The sequence below is a fragment of the Amphiura filiformis genome, chromosome 6 (genome assembly GCF_039555335.1).
Source record: "Amphiura filiformis chromosome 6, Afil_fr2py, whole genome shotgun sequence".
In the NCBI taxonomy this organism is placed as follows: domain Eukaryota; kingdom Metazoa; phylum Echinodermata; class Ophiuroidea; order Amphilepidida; family Amphiuridae; genus Amphiura; species Amphiura filiformis.
The window spans coordinates 52285409-52308301 of NC_092633.1; the positions used below are offsets into that span (position 1 = coordinate 52285409).

A 22893-nucleotide genomic window follows, 5' to 3' on the forward strand; every position below is an offset into this window, starting at 1 on the left:
TATAGGCCCAACTTGCTAAATTTCCGGGATTAGATTTCTTTGCATCACATTTGACATTCAAAAATAAGCCATCTTTGTGAAACAACACAATACTAAATTACTGTTTTTAAAGGGCTGGTCTATTGCAAAAACAAGTTTATCTCTATTCAAAGAGAATAATTATTACATTACAAGTTGACACTCGTTGCAATTTTTTATGCGTATTTCTCCTGAAAAAGGAGAAATTGTGTGGGTAAAGTTCAGCCTCGTACGTGTTCTTCCCCGTTTGGCTGATGACGTAAGTAAATGAAGCGAACACTATATCATGCTCTCATCATACAATCACAATCACTTTGACAAGTTTGACATTAGCAAAAATGAGTTGTACTATTATTTACCATAACAATGCTGCATAACAATATGCAGACTATTGTTCTCATTTGGGGAACAAAGCGTTACACAGTATTGTTACTAGGCGTTTGCTTTGTAATATTTCATCCATTATATTGTAATATCGCACAGTGAAATCAGATACATGAGTTTGTGGACTTAGCACGGTTTATATGCTAGTCTCAGATGGATCACGCTGAAATTCTAAGCTCAAATTATTTTTTTTATTTTTTTTTTAAATATTCCTCATGATATTGATATACATATGAATTGTAACATCACAATTTACTAATATATATAAAAAAGAAACGGCTGATTTTATCCATATGTTTTAAAACCATTAAATTTGTAATACTTAAATATTTTTTTCTAGGCCAAATCTGTCTCGTGCGAAGGAACTCATCGCTTAAGTTGGTTTTGCGGAATATCAATTTTAAACGTCTTATTTTCTCAAAAAAAGAGTCATTTTCATTGTCTTCATAATATTACCTTGCCAATGATATCCCAGCAAACACAAAACGTTTTCGACATCATTCGCAAAAGGTTATAAAAGGTTGTCAGAAAACGTTTAAATGTCGGGTTATATAAAGGGTACATTAATGGTATAAAACGTTTTCATAACATTAAATAACATTTGTTGGTAATTTACTGCACAGCAAACACAAATGTTTCATAGAAAACATTTAAATGTCGGGGTATATAAAGGGTATAAAAACGTTTTAATAACATTCCAAAAACATTTTTGAAAACTTGGTACAAATCATTCTAAACAGAATCTTATTTTGGGGTTGAAAAAATATTTTGCAAAAAATGTTTGCCCAAAAATTTTTAAAATGTTTTCACGACCTTTATATAACCCGACATTTAAATGTTATTAAAACGTTTTGTAAAAAACATTGTAAGAACATTTCTGTATTTGCTGGGTGCAAATATTTCAACATAATGTTATTTAAGTGTTGACAAAATATTTGTCCAAATATGTTTGCAAAAATAGTTTACAATGACATTTCGGAAACATTTTAAAAATATTGTTGTAGTGTGTTTTCATACAAAACGTTTAAAACGATTTCATGACCTTTATATAACCCGACATTTTAATGTTATTAAAACGTTTTTACCTAAACCAAAACCCAAAATATAACTTATTTAAAACGTTTTAAAAACGTTTTTGTGTTTGCTGGGATGATGTTGTCCGAGCAATATACCTGACCTTTAAATTAATACATCTGCCTACTCTACCCAAAAATATAGAACATCAAATATGCTTACTATACGCACAATATTCGCCGTCGAAGTGACGCCATAATCGGATTAACTACCATAGCAATAGATGAATAAAAATGTTGAATAGATCGCCCTGCACTACAAGCGGATTGCACTAATCACCTGTGTATGTCAGCAAACATAGATTGAATACAATACCGCTCTTTGCAAAGATACTTATCTTACAGATGCGAGTGATCAGCCAATCTTTGACATCTATGGTTCAATGCACCGGTGCCGCGTGAATGTTGTAGTGCAGGGCGATATAGTCAAAATTTTATTAATCTATTGCTATGGTAGTTAATCCGATTAACTACGTCACTTCCACGGCGAATAGAATATTGCCAAAATAAAAATATCAAAGGATGAATACAATGAGAAACATCAGATTTCTTTTAGGTCTATATAAATACATGGTCAAAATAATAAAGAAGTGTAAAGATTATGGTGGTTCGAAAATATTTGGTGGATGGATTCTCTCAAAATTCGATTGACGTCAGTTCTATACCATATATTATGATTTTGTTCTTTACGTTGTTATTTAAATTTTTAAAAAAAAAAAAAAAATGAAATATGCATATGGAAAGGTTCCTATACAAAATGATTCTCTTATAAACCATCATGCGCACAGTTTCCACCTAGATACAACTGAGCACACATTTTCGTCCCAAGAGCTTCCAAGCAGAGGACAACAAGCGGCGAATGTCTCCACCACAGTCTTTGATTACAAGCTATTACACTACACGGTTGAGTTCTTTGTGAAACAACACACTACTAAATTACTGTTTTTAAAGCGCTGGTCTATTGCAAAAACAAGTTTATCTCTATTCAAAGAGAATAATTATTACATTACAAGTTGACACTCGTTGCAATTTTTTATGCGTATTTCTCCTGAAAAAGGAGAAATTGTGTGGGTAAAGTTCAGCCTCGTACGTGTTCTTCCCCCGTTTGGCTGATGACGTAAGTAAATGAAGCGAACACTATATCATGCTCTCATCATACAATCACAATCACTTTGACAAGTTTGACATTAGCAAAAATGAGTTGTACTATTATTTACCATAACAATGCTGCATAACAATATGCAGACTATTGTTCTCATTTGGGGAACAAAGCGTTACACAGTATTGTTACTAGGCGTTTGCTTTGTAATATTTCATCCATTATATTGTAATATCGCACAGTGAAATCAGATACATGAGTTTGTGGACTTAGCACGGTTTATATGCTAGTCTCAGATGGATCACGCTGAAATTCTAAGCTCAAATTATTTTTTTTATTTTTTAGCCCAAATATTCCTCATGATATTGATATACATATGAATTGTAACATCACAATTTACTAATATATATAAAAAAGAAACGGCTGATTTTATCCATATGTTTTAAAACCATTAAATTTGTAATACTTAATTATTTTTTTCTAGGCCAAATCTGTCTCGTTCGAAGGAACTCATCGCTTAAGTTGGTTTTTGCGGAATATCAATTTTAAACGTCTTATTTTCTCAAAAAAAGAGTCATTTTCATTGTCTTCATAATATTACCTTGCCAATGATATCCCAGCAAACACAAAACGTTTTCGACATCATTCGCAAAAGGTTATAAAAGGTTGTCAGAAAACGTTTAAATGTCGGGTTATATAAAGGGTACATTAATGGTATAAAACGTTTTCATAACATTAAATAACATTTGTTGGTAATTTACTGCACAGCAAACACAAATGTTTCATAGAAAACATTTAAATGTCGGGGTATATAAAGGGTATAAAAACGTTTTAATAACATTCCACAAACATTTTTGAAAACTTGGTACAAATCATTCTAAACAGAATCTTATTTTGGGGTTGAAAAAATATTTTGCAAAAAATGTTTGCCCAAAATTTTTTTTAATGTTTTCACGACCTTTATATAACCCGACATTTAAATGTTATTAAAACGTTTTGTAAAAAACATTGTAAGAACATTTCTGTATTTGCTGGGTGCAAATATTTCAACATAATGTTATTTAAGTGTTGACAAAATATTTGTCCAAATATGTTTGCAAAAATAGTTTACAATGACATTTCGAAAACATTTTAAAAATATTGTTGTAGTGTGTTTTCATACAAAACGTTTAAAACGATTTCATGACCTTTATATAACCCGACATTTTAATGTTATTAAAACGTTTTTACCTAAACCAAAACCCAAAATATAACTTATTTAAAACGTTTTAAAAACGTTTTTGTGTTTGCTGGGATGATGTTGTCCGAGCAATATACCTGACCTTTAAATTAATACATCTGCCTACTCTACCCAAAAATATAGAACATCAAATATGCTTACTATACGCACAATATTCGCCGTCGAAGTGACGCCATAATCGGATTAACTACCATAGCAATAGATGAATAAAATTTTTGAATAGATCGCCCTGCACTACAAGCGGATTGCACTAATCACCTGTGTATGTCAGCAAACATAGATTGAATACAATACCGCTCTTTGCAAAGATACTTATCTTACAGATGCGAGTGATCAGCCAATCTTTGACATCTATGGTTCAATGCACCGGTGCCGCGTGAATGTTGTAGTGCAGGGCGATATAGTCAAAATTTTATTAATCTATTGCTATGGTAGTTAATCCGATTAACTACGTCACTTCCACGGCGAATAGAATATTGCCAAAATAAAAATATCAAAGGATGAATACAATGAGAAACATCAGATTTCTTTTTAGGTCTATATAAATACATGGTCAAAATAATAAAGAAGTGTAAAGATTATGGTGGTTCGAAAATATTTGGTGGATGGATTCTCTCAAAATTCGATTGACGTCAGTTCTATACCATATATTATGATTTTGTTCTTTACGTTGTTATTTAAATTTTTAAAATGAAAAAAAAAATGAAATATGCATATGGAAAGGTTTCTATACAAAATGATTCTTTTATAAACCATCATGCGCACAGTTTCCACCTAGATACAACTGAGCACACATTTTCGTCCCAAGAGCTTCCAAGCAGAGGACAACAAGCGGCGAATGTCTCCACCACAGTCTTTGATTACAAGCTATTACACTACACGGTTGAGTGCATAGCAATGTAGGACCTGAGAAGCTTCTAGCTAAAAAAATGGGCCTCTTTGATTGTTTTTTGTCGAAACCTCAAGTGTTTCCACTTCAGATTTTTTTTCATATCAAACGAAAGCTAACACTTCCCCCTAAAAACACCTTTAGTCACTAGGTCAACAGATAACACAATTCAATGTTATAGCAAGGCGAATGTGGAAAATCTGTTGAAAACTACCTATCCAAGCACATTTTTTGACCAAAATGTAGGTTTTAAAAGTCAAAACCTCAAGTGTTCCTTACAATATTTTTCAAATTTCATGTCATTAAATGAAAAAGCACACTTATATTGTTCATACTAGAGTCACTAGAATGAGCAATGGTCAATTCTCTTTAAATTGTAAATCTTGTGCAAAAAGTTACTATTTTCGCCTGTTTTGTCATACGGTTGTAAATTCGATGTACTATGACTTTTAAAAAAAGAGCGCTTACAAATTGATATGTTACACCTTGTTTTCTAATCTTCTCATAATCATAACTTATGTTTACGTCAAAACTGACTGGGGCTATCGCACATGACACGATCTAGTCCATGGGGGCCAAATGAGGCATTTCTGGAAATTGAGTTACTGTAATTATTACATTATACATACAATACTGATAGGATATCATTTACTGTTGTTTTTTACTCCATATTTTTGCCTATATCTCAGTTTCAAATTTGCCGCCTTTGGCCTCCATGAAGTTTGAAAAGCAAACATGATTCGCATCTCATATGAATTCATATCATCATCATCATCAGTCGGTTGCGGAGCAGGCGACTACAAGCTTTCTCCAACTATTGCGATTTTGGGCAAGCGAAACAATTTTGTTTGGCTGCAGCATCCTTCAGTATCTCCCAGGAGGTGCTGTACATACTGTAAGTACAGTGCGCGTGGCCGTCTTAGTCCCGGTTTCCTCTTCCCATGTGGTGGAATATAAAGGGCAAATTCTTTCACAGGCTCGTCGTCTTCAAGACGCAGTATATGGCCGAGAAATTTGAGTTGATGAATCTTGACTCTGGCAACCAGTGGAGCGGTGTTGGTCAGATTGTGGATGGTTTCATTTGGAATCCGTCCACACGCTTGATGTTTAACATGACTCTGTAGCAAGATGTTGCAAAGGCATTGATCTTGTTTTCCATGTCCTTGGTGATTACCCATGACTCGCACCCGTACAGAGGACAGTAACACAAGTTGTCTCAAACAGCTTGATTTTTGTTTCGATTGGCAGGGATGGGCTTCTCCAAAGGCGTTCCAGTTTCCAGAAAGCAGCCCAGACTAGTGCTTTTCCTCTTTTTAGGTCTCCAACACTAGAGCCCATCTTGGAACCCAAGTACTTGATGAAGTCTGTGACATGGTTGATGGCGCTACCATAGACATCAAGTGCTGGCTGGGCGTTACAGTTTGCAGTCATATATTCTGTCTTAGGTTCGCTGATGACAAGGCCTAGATCTGCTGCTGCTGTTGAAGTCCTAGTAAGTTATCTCAAGGACAATATTGTTCAAGGTTGCGCCGCAGGCTTACAAAGAGACAATATTGTTCAAGGTTGCGCCGCAGGCTTACATAGAAACAATAGCAATCAAGCTTAAACTTTAAATTAGCACCCGATAGAGGGCAGGGCCTGAAGAATGAGGGAAATTATGGGGTAAATATTTAACGGAATAAACTGCATAATCATATTATTTAGATTTATTCCGTTAAAAATCTTATTTTAACTTATCAAATTACTAGTTTTTATATTCTATGGTGTCAAATTTTTATTCACAACGTTGTAAATACGCATTAAATACGATTAATAACAACAGAGGCCGCTTTTTCTTTAATATGTGATCCTGTCTTCTGGAGTACAAGAGTATACTCTCACATGATACTTAATATGTGATCCTAATACAGTATCTCATATTAGTTTTCATGTTCTCCTACCCACTATGGGTGCGGTGTCAGCGTTGAGAATACTTCCATGTACAGAATTTGAGAATCATATCAATCATGCTATCCCCTCCTCCCTGAAGTGCTTCAGCAATTATAGCACAGTCCAATGCTGCTGCCTTGTTGGTCTTCATGGCTGCTATTGCTTCGACTACTTCTTCACGGGTTGGGGGCTCGGTGATAATAGGAAGATCTTCAACAGCTGGTGCAGGAAGTTCTGAAGCTGCTGTGCCACTGTCGTTGTTAAGGAGTGAGCTAAAATATTCCTTCCATTCCTCAAGCAGTTCATGGTCACTGGTTGGGGCTGATCCATCTCTCTTTTTGACTTTTACCCCTTTCCTTGAGTTCTTCCCAGAAAGCGAGTGTATGATTTTCCAGGTGGTGATGTATAATTCCCCATTTCATCGGCCAGCTTCAGGTCTTCCATCTGCTTATTCAGGGTAGCAAGCTCATCAGATTTATGGTGTTCAAGTTCCTCCATCTTTCTCTAGATTGACGAGACTTTGAAATGGAGCACCGCTTTTTGGCCTCATCCCTTTCACGTTTAAGTCTGATGGTTGCATCTGATACCCACCTTGGCAGTCCGCATGGCTTTTGCTTTCGAATAACTTCCTCAGCAACTTCACGAACTACTATCTCAAAGGTCTCATACCTATCAGAGATGGGTGTGGCATCATCCATGCTCAAGACCTGGAATCTGTTCGATAGCTCCAGCTGAAATTCCTCCTTTGTATCAGGATCTTGTAACTTTTTTCCAATTGAATTTTGATCTCTTGCAAGGTTTTCCTTTGCTTGTTCGCAGACTGGCAGCTAGAAGGATGCTCACAATACGATGATCGAGTCCACTTCTACTGAATTGTATGCTCGACAGTTGCGAAGAGAATTTACCCACTTGCTGTTTATTAGAATGTGATCTAACTGTGCATGGGTTGATCCAGCTGGATGGGTCCAAGTCCAGAGACGGTTCCTGGGTTGGGGGAATCTCATTTGGGCCGGTCTGAGGTTGTACTCCTGGCAAAAGTTTACCAGACGCTCACCATTTTCATTGGTATAATCATGGTAGCAGTATGGACCAATCACCCAAAGATGGGAAAGATGACTACCTGTTTCTATTCTGGCATTAAAATCGCCGAGGATGAGATGGATGTTGTGCCTTTTCATACCATCCAAGTAGTCAGATAGAGATGAATAGAATTCCTCCTTGTTTTTGTTGTTGATCACTCAGTGGGAGCATATACAACAGTGATGCTAAGCTGAGGATTACCATGAAATGCTACAAATACTATCCTCTCGGAAACAGCCTCAACACTCTTAAGACATCTGTGAACGTGCTTGGACAAGACCAGACCCACTCCTCCGTGCCTTTGCTTGGTAGCAGAACTGAATATTAAAACCCAGTTCCTATCGTCTGACCAAAGTTCATATCAAACTGTTTTTGAAGATTTAAACACACAAAATAATCAACAAAATGTCAACAACAACTATTTTTAAAGTATAAACACATTAAAAAATACATTTATATTAAAAGCCTAAACATACTGACACCCAAAACAAAGAATATCATAAAAGCCAAAATGTGAACACGTTTACGTAAACGTTTTGGATAATTGCCGCATTAAAGTTGTGAAATTCAGGTTAGCATATTTAAGACTCGGATAGCAACGTTTGCATATTTTTACTGAGACATGAGAGCACTTCAGACATATCGAATTGCATTTTGAATACGAGAAATGTCCTTCTGGTATCAAATAATTTTGGACATTCGCAATATAATACACATTTTATGGCAAACAAATGATTAAAAGTTGATATTTTTTAAATTTAACAGTCCTCGAAGTAAATTGTATAAATGCTAGCACAATTAAACATGAAATTGCAAATGGAAATATGATATGCATAGGCACATAAACCACAGTAAAAACTCCGGACATACCTGCATGTGCGGGGACTTGAACCCAGACCTCTCGCTTGTCGGGCGAGCGCTCTACTACTGAGCTACACGGATGTCCCTGATAAACATGACCCATGTCTGGTACTTATGGATATGAGCAGTCAGGGTAAACAGTACAAAGAACACATTACATACCAGTACAGTGTACGAGATCATTAATGATGCTTATGTATCCGCCAGCCTAATATAATCATACAAACAAGGGAAGAGGCTTACGCATCATACACTGGAACATGGAAACATTCAAACATTACAACTAGCGCACGAGATCAAATTAATAATGCTTAATCGTTATTCTATTAGATGTATCAATATACAGGGGGAAAAGAAGAATTACGCATCGCACACTAGCACAATTAAACATGAAATTACAAATGGAAACATGACATGCATAGGCAGATATACCAGTGTTATATTAATACCATCACTTATATAGCGCTATTACAATTTCAAAGAACATAAACATAGCACTTGACACAAAAAGAAAAGAGGAAAACAACAACAAATTATTCTTATAAGGTTAACAAATGAGTCTTTAGATGGCTCTTGAAACTGATGACAGTGGGACATGACCGTATGGATGATGGCAAGTTGTTCCAAAGTTTGGGACCAGCAATGCTGATAGCCCCACCACCAACCACCCGGTGATTCCAAGGGATGACGAGACGAGTAGTGTCTGTAAGCTTCTGTAGCAGAGCGTAGACCTGGTCTAGTAGATTGATAAATGGTAATGCAGTCTGTGAGGTATGAATGAGCCTGATCATTAAGCGACTTGAAAATGTACAAAAGTGTCTTGACGGCGATTCTATTTTTAACTGGGAGCCAATTAAGACTAGCGAGAAGAGGAATTGTAGAATGACGGCGAGCAACGGCGGGTGATGTTGCTAGAGTTGCATCTAATTAAGAAAGAGTTGGCATAGTCTAATGTGGACAGAACAAGGGCTGTGTCCCTGTTGATGAATCTTCGTACACAGAAGTTTATAGAGCGACATAATGATGTCTATCCTCTACAGACAACCCCGGCAGACAACCAGTGGAGCTGATGTAAAAGCGGCGATACATGGTCCCTTTTCTTTGCACAAAAGATGATTTTGCAGCCCAGTTTTGCAGGGTCTGCAGGCGAGCGATATCAGTAGTGTTGGTTAGGAGAACATTGCCATATCAAGTCTGGATAAGATAAGTGAGCGGATAATGTCATTACTAGTATAAAAGTCCAAGAATCGTCTGATGCGAGAGATATTGCGAAGATGGAATAAAACACTGCGTGTGAGTGAAGAAATTTGGTTACGCATGGTCATGCAGTTATCGAAGATAACTCCAAGATTTCGGACTGTTTCCGATGGTTCAATGGCCTCACTTCCAATTTGGAGTGTGACAGCAGGCATCTTAACATGAGATGAAGCGGCGATGAAGAATTCAGTCTTCTCACGATTGAGTTGAAGCATATTGCACGTCATCCATGATTGAATGTCACCAATGCATGATGTAAGAGAGGAGAGTGCACGATCAATGGACGACTGACATGCCGGGTCAAAGTTGGTATACAGTTACACGTCATCTGCATAAAGATGGTAAGAAAGGCGGTGTTCGCGTATGATTCTTCCAATTAGGATGGTGTACATGCTGAAAGACACAGGACCAACAATTGACCCCTGAGGCAGACCGTAGTCGAGGGCACACTTCGCTGATTGGCAACCATTTACACAGACACTGGTGGTTCGTCCCCTGAAATATGATTTCATCCACTGAAGGGCTGTGCCACAGATACCAAGTTCTTGATGCATTCGCTGAAAAAGGATGTTATGATTGACCGTGTCAAAGGCGGCACTTAAGTCTAATAACACAAGAAAGACCCCTTGTCGATGATGAAGAGATGTCATAATATCATCTTTGACCTTTAATAATGTCGTCTCTGTGCTATGTGCTGCACGATACGCCGATTGCAGTGGCTCACCCAAATTATTATCTTGCATATGTTTGGTAATGCTGTTTACAACAATTCTCTCAATAACCTTAGATAAGAACTTAATGTTCGATACAGGTCTATAGTTCTTTAAAATGTTCCTATCAAGAGATGATTTCTTAATCAACGGACCTATGATGGCATGTTTTAAAGAGTCCGGGAACACACCTGTAGATAAAGACAATTTTGGTAATGGCATTGACAAAACCTTCACAGTTGCTTTTCAATCTAGAATACAATGTTAGCTGCAAATCCATTAATAATCTTCATAACATCATCAGCACTAACTTGATCAAACTCAGAAAGAGTACATGAAACATGACTTTGATACACATTTACACTCAAATCATTGACACTGTTTCTTTGCTGCTCCAGACCTTCCTGGATCTTATCAACTTTTTCTTTGAAAAATGTAGCAAAGTTGTCACATAAAGTTGGTAGAGAGTCATGAGATGGAAGAATCTTATTATTGTTATTCAAAAGGCTATTTACAGTTCTGAACATTGATTTTGAGTCAGCATCTTTCAACTTGCCTTGTAGATACACCTTCTTAGCATTCTAAATCATGGTATTCACGAGCTCCAATTGTTCAAGGTAGAGTTGGTGGTGCACCTCAAGACATGTTTTCCACCACTGTTTCTCATACCTACGGCGGACTCTCCTTGCCTCATGGATCTCGTTGCAATACCATGGTTGATGAATACGACTGCTACGGGTTTTCTTTATAACAGGAGCATGTTTATCTACAGTGACAGATAGAGCATTCTCAAAGTTAATGATGACACTATTTACATCATCCTCAGAAATACAGTTCTCACAATTCATTGTTCACCAAAAGTAATTTTTGAAGGCATCCAAGTCGATGTTCTTGAAATTTCTGGACGTGATTTCCTCCTTTTGAACTTCTGGTCTGGGAACTTTGAGTTTACAGTAGATGATGTGATGATCAGAACCCATCCTTGGACCTATCGACCAGCTTGCAACAAGGTTCTCCTCTTATCATGAGAGTATCAAGTCGAGGGTGTTACCATCCCTGTGGGTGGGACCGACGATATCGCTTACATAACTTTCGTCCAGATCGTTACTCTCAATGTGCTCATTGATCTGAGATTTGGCTGCCTTCTCAATCACTTTATCAATATAGTTGACATTTGACACAGGCCTATAGCGTATTGTTAAGAGGCCCCATGTCCCATGGGGGAATGGTAAATAACACATATTTAGCAGCACTTCTGCTCATTTATCACCATTTTGCAGAATTCAGCAGTGTTGGCCACAGATTTTGTCGTGATTTCTGCCGACCTTAGGAAATTGATCAAAATTTGAAACAATGACAATCTTTGTAAAATTTACCACAAATTTTCCTGTGATTTATCAAAATTGATCACAGTTACCGCAGTTTATAGCAATCTGACTGTTTTTGTGTGATTTACCATTTTCCCCCATGTGACATGGGACCTTCCAGATCATGATTTTACATTTGAAATCACTCACCTTACAACAAGTAACAGGAAAAAAAATTCCTGAGGGGGGTGGTGGGGAGAAGATTGGAAACATTCGAAATCGCCCATATTTTCAACGTCCGGAATCTCAAGGCAGTCAATGTGTGGGATATTGCTCAATGTGTGCTCCAAATCTTATCTTTTCCACAGGGTTCAATGTAAAATTAAAACTTCACATGCATTTTTCTTGAATTCCAAGTGCTTTTTTCCTCTGGCGTCAAAAAAATAGAATTGATTCCGTCACAACGAGAACGTGCATATTACTTGCGGACTTCGAGATAAAAAAAAAGCGGGAAATTTAAAACGAATTTGCTCCACAGCTCCAAAGTACACAATGTGCTAACACTGTGATACCTGCAGCCTACCTGTATGATGTCCGATGTGTGAAATGCAGCCAATGGGCTGTTCCAGTCAAAATCCTTACACCCTCTAGGTGGAGGTTATTGACGTCAATCTTGCACACAGGAGTGTAGATAATCAAATGTAGTCACCCATTCAGGCATCTCCATTTGATATTCACACTCCCTGTGTGGAAGATGTCTTGCCGGGTGGGGAGTTCCAGTTTAAAGATTTCTTTAGTATACATGGAAGCACCACATTAAAGCGATGTATTTACAATATCAGTGTATAAGGTAAAACCACATTGCTTTTTAGTAACCAAAGTAGTTTTGAAAAAAATACCAAGTTCCATCATGTGTGTTGAAACATTTTGAAAAAAAAATCAAGTCCCTACTTGTGTGTTGAAAAATACCAAGTTCCATAATGTGTGTTGTTTTTCAGGTTTTAACGACAGTGGGTTGAAAATACAATGCAATATATATGTGTGTTGATTTTTTTTGGAAAAAAACTAAGCCCTACTTGTGTGTAGACATTTTTGAAACAAATTACCAAGGTCCAACTTGTGTATTAAAATTTTTTGAATTATAATACCAACTTGTGTGTTGAAATTTTTTGAAAACTTGGTAAGTCCCAAAATGTGTCTTGTTTTTCAGGTTTTAACGATAGTGGGTTGAAAATACAATGCAATATATATGTATGCTGAAAAAAAGGCCCTACTTGTGTGTAGATATTTTTGAAAAAAATACTAAGTTCCAACTTGTGTGCTGAAATTTTTGAAAAAAACTAAATTCCAATTTGTTTGTTGAAATTGTTTTTGAAAAAGTCCCAAAATGTGTATTGTTTTTCAGTTTTTAACGATAGTGGGGTTAAAATACAATTCAATAAACACGTGTGTTGAGGTTTTTTTTGAAAATACCAAGTTCCACTTGTGTTGTTATGGTTACTAAAATGATCCAGCCCAATATCACCTGCTTTAATACGAGTTCACTCAATACCAAACACGCAAACACACTGTTTATTACATAGAACAACTTATGATTATTTATTAATTAGTGCATTATGGCCATCAATCAAATCAAATCCTTATACAATATTACAACAATTACTATTAGAATTTCTTTAGCTATATTTCCTTAACTATAAAAAAAGCCTGGAGATCTTGATTGGCTGACTTTCTGATGAGGTTCCGTTGATGGTCTCAGTTCTTTATCCAATATCCGGCAATCTCCAAGATCCTGTCTATCCAAGCACTGTGATTCAAAGTAAACCCCTGGTTTACCACAATCTCAGTCCAAAGTCGTGATGACTATGTTTTCACTATCCTAGCTGCTATTCTAGTGCTTTCCAAATGGTCTTCTATGTTGACCGTAAATATGTATGTATCTCCTCTCTCGGGGACCTCTTGAGCAAACTTTCTGCTCCACTTGACAGACTATGCTAGTCCAGCAAAATACCACTTATAGGTTAATGAACGCGTATTACTTGTTGGGAGAGAAATTAGACAAAATAATGCAGGTCCAGCCCGTTCCATTTCACTCAATTCTCTTCCTTATTAGCTTGGATCGCCGCGGCGCCAGTGTAAGTCTTCGAAAATCTTATACTACCTTGATGATTTCTGGTGTGGCGACGAGAAGGACAAGTGCCTGCAGACATTCATCACCTTCAAACATGTCTGTAATCAGCTCAACATTCCATTATCCCCTGGCAAGTTAGAAGGCCCAACCCCAATCATCACATTCCTGGGCATTGAGTTGAATGCACCCCATCAATCCTTGTCCTTACCACCTGAGAAGCTCCAACAGCTGCAGCAGGAATTAAGCGAATGGGACCCAAACGGCAAGAAGTGCACCAAACGTGATCTCTTATCCTTGATAGGCAAATTATCTTTTGCTTCCAAGTGCATTCCCGCAGGTCGTATATTCTTCCGTAGGCTCATAGACCTATCTATGAAGGCACAGAAGTTACATCACCGTCTGGATCTCACCATCGAGGCTAGACAGGACATTGCCTGGTGGGCCCGATTCCTTCCAGAATGGAATGGCACAGCCCGTTTCATCGAACCTACATGGACACCAGCTGACTCCTTGCAGTTGTTCACATATGCAGCTGCATCGGTTGGGTGCTTACTTCATGGGTAGGTGGTTCTTCATTCCGTGGTCCCAGGAGATCAAGGACAATGAGTCCATCCATATCACATTGATGGAACTCTTCCCAATCGTAGTAGCAGCAAGAGTCTGGGGGCAGTGCTTGGTTCGGTAAACGAGTCCTATTCCATACAGACAACAGAGCAGTCGTTGATATCTGGTATAAGCAGTCCTCACGGGCCCCACTGGTCATGTCTCTCGTCCGCAAGCTTTTTCTCACCGCAGCACAATACAATTTTCATGTTGCCATCACCCACATCCCAGGTCACACTAACACTTTTGCCGATTTGATTTCTCGTAATCTACAGGCCCAGTTCCATATCGTGGGTCCAGAAGCGGATCAGGATCCCACATTGATCCCAGCATCAATCACGGCGGACCTATTCCGCAACACCTAATTCAGCAATCTCAATGGCTTTTGGAGCGCAGTGTTGCCAGAGGAACCAATGCCAGAACAGGCAGCAACATGTGGGAGAAATTTTGTCGTTGGCACTCTATTAACATTTTTGTCGCCCTCTATTGTCGAGATTCCACAATTGATTGTTCCATTTTTAGCATCTTCAGTTTTCTAGCTGCTACTTCCCGCCCTCTCCTCCCATTTAGTTATGCCCTCATTGGCGCTCTCAGCTCAGAGTTTGTTATCTTCTTTTTGTTTTGGGGAAGCGGGTGCTTGGGCGATCGGGTCAGCGCTTTGTGCCTTTTCACAGGCACCACTTCGCTTCCCATAGCCAGATCAGTGGAACCTGACGCTCCGTTTTGCACGCTAGGGATCCACTGGTCTCCTCACTATGTTGAAGCAGCTGCTTTCCCCGGTCGGGCAAATTATTCCCTTTTCTCACCTACACTATGTATAGGTGAGATTCAGTGTGTTGGGTTAGGCCTACGGTCCCGTCATCCTTCGGACCTTGTGTTGGCGATTGTAATGCGCATAACTATAAGTGTACTTTTAACACTATGTACATATACAGTGACTACTTGTCACTCTTGTTGCTTTTTAAAGAAACTTTCGTTTGTCTTATTCAACTCTGGATGGACAAGGCATCGGCCATAACATTCTCTTTTCCTTTTATATACTTGATGTCCAGGTTGTATTCTCGTAATGTCAAACTCCACCTCACCAATCTTTGATTTTTGTTCATCCCATGAATGAATGTGAGTGGAATATGATCTGTGAAGACAAGCACAGGGCACACTGTGATACACAAATATACATCAAAATGTTAGATAGAACGTGTAATATCCTCTGAAGGATCAAGGAACCTGCGGAACGATTTTCAGCGTTATCAGAAGGCGATAGACGCAAAAGCTTACAAGTTGAAAATCAGTGGCGTTTGAATGAGATCCTGAAAACGTGGTGAAAACGCATCACCTAACCATCTTGTGATTCCCCGCTCTGCATAGCAGAAGCATATGGAAGGGCAATTCTAAACAAAAAGTTAGCATATGACAGTACTCAGCGTACGAATTACCTGCATCACAGACAACAACACACAGATAATCCATACATTATATATAGGCCTGCATGAGCTGAGCCTGAGGTGCGAGGCGGTAATCTGGGAAACTGCAAAATAACTTTGGTTTTGAGTAAGAGATTCATATGTAACAGGTCATACTGGTTAACATGCACACAGATGGCCATTGAGCTCACACACTGGGCGAAAGTGAACACTTGAATAATGGTTAATTAACAGGCCACGGTCGTAGGCATCATGAACAAAAAGTTCTGTTCATGAAAACTGAACACGAAGTGCTGTGTTCAAACTCATACTATTATACTAGGCCACTGTCATATGCCTACATAAACACTACAGTGCTGTTTATGAAAAGGTGAAAAAAGGGAACTCATGGTGCTGTTTACAAAATCATACAAGCAAGGCTTCGGTCATAGGCCTCGTAGACACGAAGTGCTGTGTTTTTATGAAAGTTGACAACGGAACACAAATGCTGTTCACAAAGAAATAGAGAAAAGTGAACACAAGCCTAGAGATCTTGATTGGCTGACTTTCTGATGAGATTCCGTTGATGGTCTCAGTTCTTTATCCAAGATCCGGCAATGTCCAAGATCCTGTCTATCCAAGGAAAACCCTGGTTTACCACAATCTCAGTCCAAAGTCCTGATGACTATGTTTTCACTATCCTAGCTGCTATGCTAGTGATTTCCAAATGGTCTTCTATGTTGACCGTAAACTCCTCTCTCTGAGATCTCTTGAGCATACTTTCTGCTCTACTTGACAGACTATGCTAGTCCAGCAAAATGCCACAGTTCGATGAAGATATATCAGTCTGCCGCTTCTTTGAGTCGACAGCACAATCGAGCAATATTTGTTCTACTACCGCCTTTGGCGTATTTTATTCTCTCCAACACAAGAACCGCGAACCGAAGTTTGAAGATTTCAATTATGGTAACTTTGTACCAATACTGGCTAACATTAATTTCACAGACTTCTCTCTAAGAACTTCATCCAGCTTCTCTCTCTCAAGATCATTTCCTGTCCAGGCTTTATATACACTGATAGCCAGAATGGAGTCAAATGACTCTGTAGGTGGAGTAAACTAGCACTGACTCTCCAAAGGAGTCACCTGATTATCACAGGAGAGTCAGTTGACTCTACCTTTGGGGTCAATTGACTCTACATTCAGGGTCGTCGACGGAGTCAAGAAATTTATGTCTCTTCAAGGAAGTCAGACTCTGTAATTGCTTGGCTCTTGACACCATGGAATGTATATTCTCCCATTCCAAGGGGATGGTGCACAGTGTAATTTACCCATTACCAACTTCAAAGTAATGCGCCATATTGCCTTAGCTCCAAAGCTGTAGCACCCATATTTATCCAACAGTCAAATATGTTGTAAAATCACTCATTAACTTTTATGTTCATTTATTTTTCAGATTCAAATTATTGTTAAATTATTCAAATCCTTATATTTACCCAATAACGTATTTGAGATTAAACATTGACTTTGTTGTATATTTTACACCCTGCTACGATTGGTACACGTAGTCAGCAGTACTAGTGTTTATGCATGCAGCGCGTGCATAGCTGAACCCCGTTCCCACACACACACACACACACACCCCCCCCACACAGCGGCCATGCGAAAGATGGATTTTTAATGTCACAAAAAACAAAAGATCCGCCAAATTTGCAACGGATCCGCCTCACAAGCTTCAGCGCATTAAACGCTACGATAATACGCAATGTTAATTTGAGATAGACAGTGACATTCATAATTACAAAAAATAAATATTTGCAATTAAAAACTCGTGTTTTTGAACGATTCTGAATTTCGTGAATGACGTCATTGGGTTAACGATTTTCCAACTGCTGATTGGTTGATTGCGTCACTGTCTGTGATCTGTGCATGCACGGTACGGTCCGTACGGAATGATTTTTCGTATGGGTAAAATACACTGTGTGGTGGTCAAGCCAAATTTTCTCCATCGTGTCGTCTGACAATCGCCTATGGCGTGAAACTCAGAGTTAAGTCTCCTATTCCGGTAGGTCTATACTTAGAATTTTTATCTTGATGTACATCTATATCTATGTGTATCATTATTTTGTCCTTTTTTTTCGGATTGTCGGAGTGACCCTATAATGGAGTCAGGGCCGGTGCCTCTATTAATGGAGTCTGGGTTACTCTAGGAGCAGAGTCCAGCCACTACGTGACTCTATGTCTAAAATGACTCTTGACTCCCAGTATGTAGTCATTTTAGACATAGAGTCGCAGAGTGGCTGGACTCTGCTTTTTAGAGTCACCTAGACTCCAGTTTGGCTTTCAGTGTACAATTTCTTATGATTCTAGATTAATCTTAACTATTTATGGCATATTACAACATTTAATCATCCCATATATGGCACATTACATTATTTCTTAAAATATCTCATTAGATCACCACAAGCCAATCACAGTCATTAATCTGTTTACATCATATCTAAAAATAACACATTACCTCAACACAAACCAATCATTAGCATTCTATATAGAATATTCAATGTACAAACAAACGGAGATAAATATCAAAACTAACGAAAATCAATGTTTGATGACGAAATGCATAACTTTTGATAAATATTATGGATTATTTTGGGGCACATAACAGTGTATTGAAATTTTTTGAAAAAAATTTCTAAGTCCCAAAATGTGTGTTGTTTTTTAAGGTTTTAACGATTGAGGGAAACATACAATGCAATATACATGTGTGTTGATTTTTTTTTAAAGTCCCTGCTTGTGTCTGAGACGAATATTAGGTATATTCGTCTCAGCTTGTGTGTGGAAATTTAAAAAAAAATACTAAGTTCCAACTTGTGTGTTGAAATTTTTGAAAAAAATACCAAGTTCCCACTTGTGTGTTGAAATTTTTGGAAAAAAAAAACAAATTCCAACTTGTGTGCTGAAATTGGTTTTCAGGTTTTAACGATAGTGGGGTGAAAATACAATGCAATATACACGTGTATTGAATTTTTTGAAAAAAATACCAAGTTCCAACTTGAAATTTTTGAAAAAAAATACCAAATTCCATCTTGTGTTTCAATTTTTTGAAAATTTTTCTTAGTCCAAAAATGTGTGTTGTTTTTTCAGGTTTTAACGATAGTGGGGTGAAAATACAATGCAACAGGGCAGGCAGAGGTTTCGAAAAATACTCATAATTATTTAGTGGTATGCGCCCTTATTTTCGGAGTGCTGATATTACAATGCTTCTAGCGAAGTTCATTAAGTCTTCTGTTGTCCCTCTGCGGCTTTGAATGCACACATTCGAGACTATTTTTTCTTGGCTAATGTACGGTGTCTTTCGGTATGCATGATCATGGGTGATTGGAGCTACAAAACAGTCGGGTACCTGCAGAAGAAAAACAAAGAAAATGGCGCAGGAAGAAGAAGTTGTTGTATGGGAATGGTTCTCTGATCACGGCCGATGGAAGGCCTACGATCCCCAGATTGTCAATGCAATCGAAGCAAATTCAAGCTCTGGTACTAGATTTGGCCTCGGTGAGGTCGATCCGTCGTTGTCAGCATACGCAATCGACTTCTCGTCGAACAGACAGATCCGTTTAAACACAGGTTTGTTCAATTCATGAATTAGAAAATTTTACATTCCATTTCCAATCCATGACATTATTATGTTTTGAGGGTTATTAGGAGTTAAGAAAACCTAATAATGATAATATCGGATGGCTTATTTCGCATGATACCATAACATATCGGATTCGTCATACAAATATCGAACTCGCCGTTGGCTCGTCCGATATTTTTATGACTCATCCGATATGTTATGGTTTTATATCATGCTCAGCCATCCAATATTATATGGCTTATTCCATGAAGTTGGGGCACAGTACAAATTGGGAGAATTTTATAATATGAATGCAGTTTAATATTTCTTATATGAACCTTTTCTCCTCAGTTGATATTTTCTAAATAGATATGAAGTTTAACTTTCATGTAAAAGTTACTTGAAAATTGTACCTATTATTTTTTTATTTTTACGGGCCATTAAAAATGATTAAGTGGTTGGTGTCCAGCATTTTTTAGGGCAAAAAACGTGACATAGAAAAAGCAAGTATGCGGAATACAAATAATTTCAATTGTAACATCAAACAGTCACAGTTTTACATAATATTACATGAATTAATGTTGGTAGTAACTAAAAAGTACATTTAAACAAAACAGAAACCAGTCAATTAAAATTTATGGGATGTCAAAATGAGCTTCCGATGCTACATGCGGTGTCCAGAAAAACTTGTGTAGCATCGGTATTTACAGCTCACCCACAGCACATGTACTTATCATTCAAATCAATTTGTTTTGTGTTTTGATTGATGTAAACGTGTTTATAGGAAATTTGACCAGCATTTGTGCCCAAGCTCTCAGTCGTTTTAAATTTCATGAGAAAATGTCACTATGGTGTCCACGTGTAGCATCGGGAGATTTCAAACCATTACACTTGCTTACAGCAAGGTCAGTACACATACTGACATGAATGGACTTATTTTAAGATGTGACTGGGTAGGGGTTTTCAAGGAACTTGATTTGAGGAGCTGCTATTTTACAAAGAGTAAATATTTTGAAAAAAATGGTGCGGTGTCCATGTAGCATCGGGATGTAGCATCGTGATCAAAGTATAGCATTGGGAAGCAAACAGTTAAAATTTATGTAATTTCTTCTTATATTTTGAAACTAGATGACAAACAACTAAACATATTAACTTTTGAGGGCAGCCAAACATTGTAAAATATTTATGTGTTCAATACAAATTTTTATGCACTATCAGACACGGTGTCCACTGTCCATGTAGCATCGGTACACAGTTTTGTCAGTTTTATGTATTCACCAGTTTTTTAGGTATCCTTGTTTTATTTTTTCTACAACTTTTAACATCCCTAGGCCCAAATGTAATTTTATAAATAACTTTACCACAAAGTATGATTACTTATTGTGCAAAACTCACAATCCTACCGATTCTACAGGACACAGTGTCCAAGTAGCATCGGTAGAATTATGTTGAATTTTTGCAACAAAGGCAGGTTTTTTTTACTTCTAGTTTCAAAATAAACTACCAGCTGTGAATCTAATACTTTCTGAACCATCCTAGGTAGCTGTAAATATATTCCTGGTGAATTTTAGATACAAAAAGAAATCAAACATAATTTTGAATAGATTTACCTGTCATTCTCCATTTTTGATGCCTCATAACTTTTGTTTCTGATTTAAGATAGTGTATAATATTATGCGAATTTGCCATGGTAGGACATCATAAAAAAGTATTTTATTAAGACATGTCATGGACAGTATGTTTAAAATAGAGAGAGCTATTATAAAATGGTGTCCATGTAGCATCGTGATATTTGCCTTGACTGCTGAACAACAAACCACTACCACAGAAATTCTGTACTTTCCAATGTAAAAAGATCACTTTTTTGTTGAAGTATGATAGTTAAAGTAACTAAAACACACATTACATTTAGAATTAAGTCATTTTGAAATTTTGACCCTTGTGTCACACTTTGTGCCCCAACTTCATGGAGTTAGCCATATCAGTATCTGTATCTGTATCTGTAGTAGCTCATTCACGTAGCGGTTTCGTTGTCCCACTGGCCTACTTCGTAGATTGCCTGGCGATCGGAGTGTTATCGTCAGAGCACCTCGGACTATATCTGTACTATACAACACTCCCAATGCTGGAGCCAGGCGTAGGGTAGTGTGCGCATACGGAGTGAAAAGTTAGTCTTGGCGAAGGTGCTGAAGCACGGCTTCCTTGAAACTTGTTGGCTCAGTTATCTGCGTAATAGAATACGGCAAGTCATGCAAGTTGTTCCAGTCTTTGACTGTTTTTCAACTTTTTGGCAGGTAGGAATACTTGTGGCAATCTTTGGTGCTGGTTATTATTTGATAGGCTGCTGGATGTGTATGCCGCGATTGACGTGGGTTTGGTCTGAGCAAGTGATCCACCAGCAGAGCCAAGAGGCCCTCTCTGGCTTTCTGAAGTATTGTCAGTCTGTTTGCATGGCGCCTGTTTTGGTGTCCCAACCCAAGTCTTTGATGAGGTTTGTGATGCTCGTTTTCCTGTCATACATGTAGGTATTTGTGGTGAACCTTGCAGCTCTTTTTTGGATTTTTTCCAATTTATTTATGAGATCTTTTTGATGTGGGTCCCACACTGCGTTAGAATACTCAAGTATTGGTCTAATGAGTGACATGTATGCAGTTTGTTTGAGTGGTTTGGGCATGTAAATTTCGCCTAATCGAAGCCTAGGGATCTGTTAGCACTTAGCAGATGATATTATGTTGCTTATGTGGTTTGACCATGAAAGATTGTTAGATATGTTGACGCCAAGATATGGGTGGTTGTCTGTTTCCTCCAGTATGCATTCTCCGATCTTGTAACTGTACATTTTGGGATTTCTGACATGAGTTACCCTCATAACAAAACACTTTTTAATGTTAAAATTCATTTGCCAGTCTTTTTGCCACTTCTCTAGAGTGTTTAAGTCATCTTGGAGAAGGATATGATCGATGTCATTCACAATTTGGCGGTAGACGACGCAGTCGTCTGCAAAAAGTCTGACTTCTGAATTTAGATTATTTGGGAGGTCATTAATGTATGCTAAAAATAACAACTGGCCTAGCACCGTGCCCTGAGGGACGCCAGAACCAACATCTGCCCAGGTCGAGTGTTCTCCACCGACAACGACTCTCTGTTCACGGTGCTTCAGGAAATTTGAAATTCATGCGAGTAAATTATTTCGAATAACATATGAATGAAGTTTTAAAAGAAGACGGTTGTGGGGGACGGTATCGAAGGCTTTCGAAAAGTCCATGATGAGATCTCATATCTGTTTGGGATT

At 37.9% G+C, this 22893-nt stretch overlaps 2 protein-coding genes across 3 annotated transcripts in view; both read left to right on the forward strand.

Annotated features, from left to right (window-relative positions):
* Window positions 1-11750: 11750 nt before the first annotated feature.
* Window positions 11751-14542, forward strand: LOC140154599 (uncharacterized). Its single transcript, XM_072177167.1, has 2 exons — window positions 11751-11768; window positions 13961-14542. Exons 1-2 carry the CDS (start codon window positions 11751-11753, stop codon window positions 14540-14542), a joined length of 600 nt encoding a protein of 199 aa, XP_072033268.1.
* A 4837-nt stretch (window positions 14543-19379) lies between these two features.
* The window catches only part of LOC140155585 (E3 ubiquitin-protein ligase DTX4-like), a 28586-nt gene continuing 25072 nt past the window's right edge, over window positions 19380-22893 (forward strand). For both annotated transcript variants that reach the window (XM_072178487.1, XM_072178488.1), the window contains exon 1: window positions 19380-19609. In XM_072178487.1, the coding sequence (XP_072034588.1) occupies window positions 19411-19609 (199 nt within the window). In that variant the 5' untranslated portion in view covers window positions 19380-19410. The remainder of the gene's footprint in view (window positions 19610-22893) is intronic.